Raw genomic sequence first — 7999 nt, forward strand, 5'->3', positions numbered from 1 at the left:
GGCGGGAGGGGTCCCACGGGTCACCGAGCACCGGTGGGTTGGACACGAGTGGGGGTCGTACACGGGGAAGCTCCCACGGGGGTGGGCACACAGCGGGATGGGCAGAGCTGTGGGCGACGGGAAGAAAAACCCCGACCAGCCCCGCAAAGGGCAGCGGGATCCTCCAAAACCTTCAGGGAGGGGGGCTGGGGAAAATGCTGGCCAGCCAGAGGCAGCCGGAGAGATCCCAGCTCGGCTGCCCATCCCTGGATGCCACAGAGCTGCCCCAGCCTGGGCACTGCCCCCTGGGCACCCTCGAGCCACCCTGGCGCTGACAGTCCCGTTATAGGACCCAGCAGGGATCAGGGCACTGTCACATCTCTGGGCTTTTGTCACTCCCAGCAGGTTTTGGGGGTCTGAGCCCACCCCTCGGACCACCTGGTCCATCCTCAGCTCGGGACAGAGCCGGGAAGGACTGGTGAATGTGTGCAGTGTGTTTCCTCCTCCTCACAAAATAAAAAATGGGATTTGTGTGTCCTGAGGGCTCAGCCAGTGTCACATCAAGCTGAAGATGTTTCTGACATCAAGCTGAAGATGTTTCTCAGACTCTTTGGAGCGGGATGTGCTGGCTGAGGCAGGGCAGGGGCTGGCAGAAAACCTGACCAAAGTGATGCAAGATGCCACCACGGTGTTGGGGGATTGGCAGAGCCCCCATCTGGAGCAGGGAAGCCAGGGAACTTGAAGCCCTGCCAGGCCAGCGCTCCAGCATGTCCTGTGCCCCCTGCACCAGCTCCAAGGTCTTGACCACACGGAGCCCCTGGGCCTGGGCGAGCCAGAGGTGCCATGTAAACAGAGTCTGGGAAAAAGCACCCACCGGAGCTGATGCAACCCCAGAGCAAGGGGCAAAGGGCTCAGCTGGGTGGCAGCTCCCAGAATAGCCCAGGAATGTCAACAGAGAGGAGCCAGGGGGCACAGGGTGGCCTGGAGAACAGATCCCACAGGGCCTGGGAGCCCTGGGTGCAGGGCAGGGGAGGGATGGGGCACCTCCAGGGCACACGTGCTCACAGGTAAAGGTGCTGCCACATGGAGAGAGACTTCTTGAAGCAGCTGAAGTGACAGGAGCAGGGGTGACACACTGGGTGTGTATGGCAGCCATCTTGACATCTTCAGTGTCGTGCTTTTTATAAGCTACAAGAACATAAAATTTGGTGGGTGATTGGTTGATGATTTATGATCGTGGTTTGTATTTTTGTTTGGGTTTTTTTTTGTGGGGGGGTTAGTTCTGGGGTTAATTCTATCTTTGTTTGGGGTTGGTTATGGAGTGATGATGACAGTTGGTTATTGTTTTTGATACCAGGAAATATTAGAGGAAGGTTAATTGAAAGTGTATTGATTACAAATTATTTGGATAATGTAGGGATATATGGTTTAATTATTTGATTTAAAAAAGAAATTTATTCATGGGGTGCTGCCCCATGCAGAGGGATCAGGGCTGATGGCTGCCCAGTGACAGAGGATGGAGTTGGGTGGGATATGGGGGAGCAGTTCCTCACTGCGGGGCTGGTGAGGCACAGGGGGCTCAGAGAAGCTCCCCCATCCCTGAAGTGGTCAAAGCAACGTTGGACAGGGCTTGGAGCAGCCTGGAATGGTGGGAGATCCTTGTCCATGGTAAGGGGTGGAACTGGATGAGCTATAAGGTCCCTTCCAACCCAAACTATTCCAGATTCTGTGATGCACGCTCACACATGTTCAAGCCCCCTCTCAGCTATCTGGATACCTGCTCCATGTTGGACAGGCTCCTTGTGCCCCACACGCCCATCCCCAGCTGTGCTGTGTTCCCTCATCCCTGCCAGCTCGCAGAGCCAGGATTGGGGCTGTGGAACACACAGGAAACAGGAGACAAAATGTGGGAAAACAGGAGACAAAGTGTGGAAAAACGGATGAGAACTTTTCAGAACACCCACCCTCCATTCCAGGCTGCAAGCAGGGTCTCCCCACAGGGATTAACCCAGTTGGACCTGCCTGGATCTCTCTGCATGGGACAACACCCCATGAACCCCCAGAGCACCTCCAGCTTGCTAAGAGTATCCCATCCCTGCTGCGCTGTGTTCCTCCATCCCTGCCAGCTCCCAGAACCGGGGCTGGGGCTGTGGAACACAGCAGAAACAAGAGACAAAATGTGGGAAATCAGAAGAGGCACTGTCCAGAACATTCACCCTGGCTGTGAGCTGGGTCTCCCCAAAGGGATTCATCCTACTCAACCTGCCTGGATCCCTGTGCCTGGGGCAGCACCCCATGAATCCCCAGAGCACCTCCAGCTCAGCAAGAGCAGCTGTGCTGTATTCCCCCATCCCTGCCAGCTCCCAGATCCAGGGTTGGGGCTGTGGAACACACAGGAACCAGGAGACACAGCAGAAACAGGAGACCAAATGTGGCAAAACAGATGAGAAATCTCTCATCTCTCAGATGAACACTCTCCAGAACACCCACCCTGGCTTTGAGCTGGGTCTCTCCAAAGGAATTAATCCTATTGAACCTGCCTGGATCCCTGTGCATGGGGCAGCACCCCATGAACCCCCAAGCACCTCCAGCTCGCTAAGAGCATCCCATCCCCTCCCCTCTCATCTCGTGCTCCCCAGCACGCTCCAGCCCAGGATCTGGGGCAGGGGTGAGCGCGGAGCTCTTGCACCCATTGCATAATTGTGTTGTTGATTAAGCGGTTCCCAGAAAGCAAAGCCCAGGCACTGACCTGACCAAAATACCCCCCAAGGTCCCCCTGGGCCCAGCACCAGGTGCACACATGGCTCCTGGGTTCTCTGACCCCGTGGCCGTTGGGGTGAGCGTGGCACCTGGTGACCTGACCTGGAGGTGACAACAGCCAGGCTGAGCCAGGACCCCCCCCAAGAGTTTGTGCAGCAGCACCTGAGCATGGAATCATGGAATTAATCACGGAATTAATAATGGAATTAATCATGGAATCGTGGAATTAATCACGGAATTAATAATGGAATCGTGGAATTAATCATGGAATTAATAATGGAATTAATAATGGAATTAATCATGGAATAAATCATGGAATAATGGCATTAATAATGGAATTAATCATGGAATTAATCATGGAGTCATGGAATTAATCATAGAATTAATCATGGAATCATGGAATAAATCATGGAATCATGGAATTAATCATGGAATTAATCATGGAATAAATTAGAGAAACCTGCATCATTGAGCCCCACCATTAACCCAGCACAGCCAAGGCCACCACTAAACCACGTCCCCAGATATTTTTGAACATTTCCAGGGATGGTGACCCCACCACTGCCCTGGGCAACCCATTCCAGGCTTGGCCACCCTTTCCATGATGAGATTTTCCTTAATCTCCAATCTAAACCTCTCCTGGCACAGCTTGAGGCCGTTTCCTCTTGCCCTGCTGCTCGTTGCTTGGGGGAAGAGCAGCAGTCCCCACAGGGGTGGCACTGGCTGGGAATGGGCCATGGGACTGGGAATTAAACATTAACTCTTCTCAAGGCAAGGGAAGGGACTGTTAGAAATTCCCACCCCTCCTGGGAGCTGGAGCTGCCCAGGGGGCACTTGGCAAAGTGTGCTTGGACCTTTGCTTCAGGGGCTGTTGGTTCTGGCAAAGGCTCCTTGCAGCACCTCTGTCCCCTCCCGGAGTGGAGACCAAGGGGACATCGTGTCTGTCCCCATCACATCTGGATTGATTCCATGTCCCCATGGCACTGCTGGGCTGGGGGCTGCAGGGTGGGCTCCCCACTGGCCTTACTGGTCCCATCAGGACAATCTCTCCAGTACTGGGTCTCGACCAACCCTTCCAAAGCCTCCTGAGAGATCAGGGGACACCAGCAGAGCAGGAAGTCATGGCAGGGAGGAAGGATCACTCTGCCCTGGCTGCACCCTCCTCATCCTCCGTGGGAAGGGTCACTTTGGAATTCCTGAGCTGGGGTGAGGAAGGATTAGGGTTAAGATTAAGGTGTCTCTTTCCTTGGGAATGGGACAAACCTCAGCTCAGCATCTCAGGGTTGTTCTGGATGGGGAGAAGGTCTGAGAGCACCTCCTCACTCTTCTGAGCCTCTCCCCACCCGCATCAGCTCTGTCCCAGCCTCTGGGGTGGGCTGTCAACCCTTGGAGGTGGATCCCAGGGCTGAGGTCACCTGGCTGGGGACATGGGGGTCCCCATTCTGTTGGGGAGCGCCTGCTACAGAGTGTGTGCACGTGGCCAAGCACTGTCACCTGCTCCTGGCTCCTCTTGGGAGTGGGACAAACCCCAGCTGAGCATCTCAGGGTTGTGCTGCTTGAGCTGAGGGGTCTGTAGGGCCACAGGACCAGCCAAGGGCTCTCCTGTCCCTTCCCTGTGTCCCCACAGCTGCTGCATCCCAGGAAGCTTGGCACTGGCTCCAGGGAAGCTGTTTGTTCAATAAATATAGACAGTGAAATGAGGAGTTGGAAAAAGAAGGGATAAAACAAACACCAAACCCTCTCTGGGTTTGCGCAAGCGGCCTTGGATCCCAGACGGGATCGATCCCTGAGCCTTCCTCCCTTCCCTGGGACACCTGGACCTGGGGAGATGGGGGTCTCTGCTCCAGCATAGAGGATGTGTGACAAACTGCCACATGTTTGTGTCCCTTCCATCCCTTCTCCAATGCCACCAGCCCTCCAGGACATCCCATCCCTGCTCCGTCTCGGGCTGCTCGTGGCTGGTGCCTCGCTGCTCCTGGGGCAGGGACAGGATGTGGAGCTGGATGGGGAGAAGGTCTGAGAGCACCTCCTCACTCTTCTGAGCCTCTCCCGACCTGGATCAGCTCTGTCCCAGCCTCCGGGGTGGGCTGTCAACCCTTGGAGGTGCATCCCAGGGCTGAGGTCACCTGGCTGGGGACGTGGGGGTGTGACCGTGTTCGCAGGGGTCTGAGGAAGAGGGAAGAGACGAGGATCTGACTCCATGTTTCAGAAAGTTTGATTTATTATTTTATTACATATATATATTCATATATATTATATATTAATAATATAATATATCATAATAATATAATATATAGTATACATAACATAATATATAATAATAGCAATATATAATAATATAATAACATAATATTAATAATAATATAATAACATAAGAATAGAATAGAATAATATAATAATATATTGATAATATAATAGTATAATAATATATTAATAATATAATAATATAAAACTATACTAAAAGAATAGAAGAAAGGATTTCATCAGAAGGCTAGCTAAGAATAGAAAAAGAATGGAATGATAACAAAATCTTGTGTCTGACCAAGAGTCCGAGACAGCTGATTGTGATTGGCCATTAATTAGAAACAACCACATGAGACCAATCACAGATGCACCTGTTGCATTCCACAGCAGCAGATAACCATTGTTTACATTTTGTTCCTGAGGCTTCTCAGCTTCTCAGGAGGAAAAATCCTAAGGAAAGGATTTTCCATAAAATGTGTCTGTGACATGGGGGTCCCCATTCTGTTGGGCAGCACCTGCTGCAGGGTGTGTGCACATGGCCAGGCACTGTCACCTGCTCCTGGCTCCTCTTCCTCCTCCTCCACGTGGGACAATGTGCATCCTGCCCTGGCTCCAGCAGAGCTGCTCATTCCTCATCATCCTGGAGTGGGCAGTGGATGCAAAGCTGGGTGGGGAGAAGCTCTGACCCCCTCTCCTCCCTCTCTGAACCTGTCCCCACCTGGATCAGCCACGTCCTGGCCTCTGGGGTTGGTTGTCAGCATGTCCGGGGTGGACCCTAAAGCTGAAATCACCCCTCAGGCATCACCCCAGGACCCCCCATCCCAAATATCCCACCCCACCACCTCCTCCCTGTCGGAATTCAGGAAATCCCTCTGAGCTGTCCTGGATTGCCCAAACCCATGCCAGGGGGCTCAGAGCCCCTGGTACAGAGCCCAAGACACACCTGTGACTTTGATTATGACCCATGGAAAAAATTACCAACCTTATATGAAGATCTGCAAGCCACGAAAGTCTAAGTAGAATAGTAATTAGTTTGTCACAGGGTGAAAAAATAGATTTTTTGGGGTTTTTACAATGGGAGTTCAGGAGGCAAGATGGAGGAATCTGGGCATGTCCTGTCCTTCTTCTCCATCTTCTTCTTTTTAGCCTCCATCTTCTGCTGTGACGTTGGCACTTTTGGATTGGTTTAGAGTAGAAGCTCACTGTCTAACATAGGTGATGGGTATTGGGAAGTAATTGTAAATATTGTACAGGTAGATTTTAGTATAGAAAGAAAACACCACCCTGAAGGCAAGCATAGTGCCTCTGTCTGTCCTGCTGAGCAGACCTTAGCTGGACAAAAGAAAGAATTTTATAGATAAGATACAATAAACAACCTTGAGAACAAGACCAGAAGAGTTCTGACTCTTTCTTCAACCACCAGGCTGGGAAAAGAGATTTTCTAACGTATCTTGGGGTCACTCTGAGCAGCAAAAGCCTCAAGATCTCCCCTTTTTTCCAGTCCTGGCACAAGGGGGACACGTGGGGAGGGGTGGAGAAACCCGAACCCGGTTACGTAACGGGGCAGAAGTGTCAGAGCTGCCCTTTGTCCCCTGCTCTCACGGCCCTGACATGTCCCACTTTGGTGTCACCACACTGGCAAGGGGCACAGGGCCAGGGATGAGCCCAGGGGATGCTCTGCAGTGGGCGAGATGGGGGATGAGGGGGGTTCTGGGTGCTGAGGCTGCCCCTAAACCCATCCACTCCAAAAGGAAAAAGAATTTCTCAGTTCTGTCCTGATTTGGGACAGGGATGGCCAAGTACAGGTGGTTTTGGTGGAATGGGGGATTTGGTCCAAGCAAGGGAACTGCCTTTCCTGGTGGGGATTACAGACCACTGTGGTGGTGTCCACAGGATGAGGGAAGAGACGAGAATGTTGACTCCATGTTTCGGAAAGGCTGGTTTATTATTTTATGATATACATATTATATTAAAATGTACTAAAAGTATAGAAGAAAGGATTTCGTCATTTTCAGAAGGCTGCTTTATTATTTTATGATATATATTATATTAAAACTATACTAAAAGAATAGAGAAATGATTCATCAGAAGGCTTGAAAGTAATGGAAAGGAATGATAATAAAATCTTGTGACTGACCAGAGAGAGACCAAGACAGCTCACTGTGATTGGCCATTAATTAAAAACAACCACATGAGACCAATCACAGATCCACCTGTTGCATTCCACAGCAGCAGATAACCATTGTTTACATTTTGTTCCTGAGGCCTCTCAGCTTCTCAGGAGAAAAGATCCTAAGGAAAGGATTTTTCATAAAATATGTCTGTGACACAAATCCTGAGGAAAGGATTTTTCCTCCTGAGAAGCTGAGATGTTCCAGAAACAAAATGTAAACAATAATTATTGTATACATTTTGGAAAGGAAAGGATTTTTCATAAAATCCTGTCATCCTAAGGAAATGATTTTTCATAAAATATGTCTGTGAGAGACCAGAAAGGATTTTTCATAAGATGTGTCTGTGACAGACCACCTGTGTCCAGGGGGGTCCCTGGATTTGGCTGGGATGAATTTGGGGTTCTGCAGCCCCCTGGGAAAGGCAGCTGAGGGGCAGAGGGCATGAAGGGGGGCTTTGGAAGGGTCCAGTCCCACAGACTGGGTCTGTCCTGTGCCATCCCAGGGCTGCGCGTGCCAGGGAACGACGGGGCACACACGTGCACACACCACTGGGAGTCTTTATTGAACTCCGGCAGCTGGGGTGCCTGGAGAGGGCGACAGTTCCTCCCACAGTGATGGATTTCCCTTTTCTCTCCCTCCTCAGCCTCGTGCCCACCCAGGTGGGGCCATGGCGTGACCCCTGCCCTGTGTCCTTGCCAGCCCAGCAGCCCAAGGTGGACACGGGTGTGTCCTGAGCTGATGTGACAGACAGACAGAGGGACTGTCCTGATCCGGGCTCTGCAGCAGGAGAAGTCCATCAGTCCATCATTCCGTCAGCCCCTCAGTCCATCAGTCCATCAGTC

General features: G+C 51.5%; 2 protein-coding genes across 2 annotated transcripts in view; both read right to left on the reverse strand.

Annotated features, from left to right (window-relative positions):
• Positions 1–5744, reverse strand: part of LOC106632046 (inhibin beta C chain-like) — a 7725-nt gene extending 1981 nt beyond the window's left edge. The window contains 1 exon segment of the mRNA XM_014310897.2: positions 5702–5744. Coding sequence (XP_014166372.1) covers positions 5702–5744 — 43 coding nt within the window.
• Positions 5745–5894: 150 nt separating this feature from the next.
• LOC102035203 (inhibin beta C chain-like) overlaps positions 5895–7999 on the reverse strand; it is a 6725-nt gene continuing 4620 nt past the window's right edge. The window contains exon 5 of the mRNA XM_031064568.1: positions 5895–5903. Within this exon, the coding sequence (XP_030920428.1) occupies positions 5895–5903 (9 nt within the window). The remainder of the gene's footprint in view (positions 5904–7999) is intronic.

The sequence above is a fragment of the Geospiza fortis genome, unplaced genomic scaffold, assembly GCF_000277835.1.
Source record: "Geospiza fortis unplaced genomic scaffold, GeoFor_1.0 scaffold599, whole genome shotgun sequence".
Classification (NCBI taxonomy): Eukaryota; Metazoa; Chordata; class Aves; order Passeriformes; family Thraupidae; genus Geospiza; species Geospiza fortis.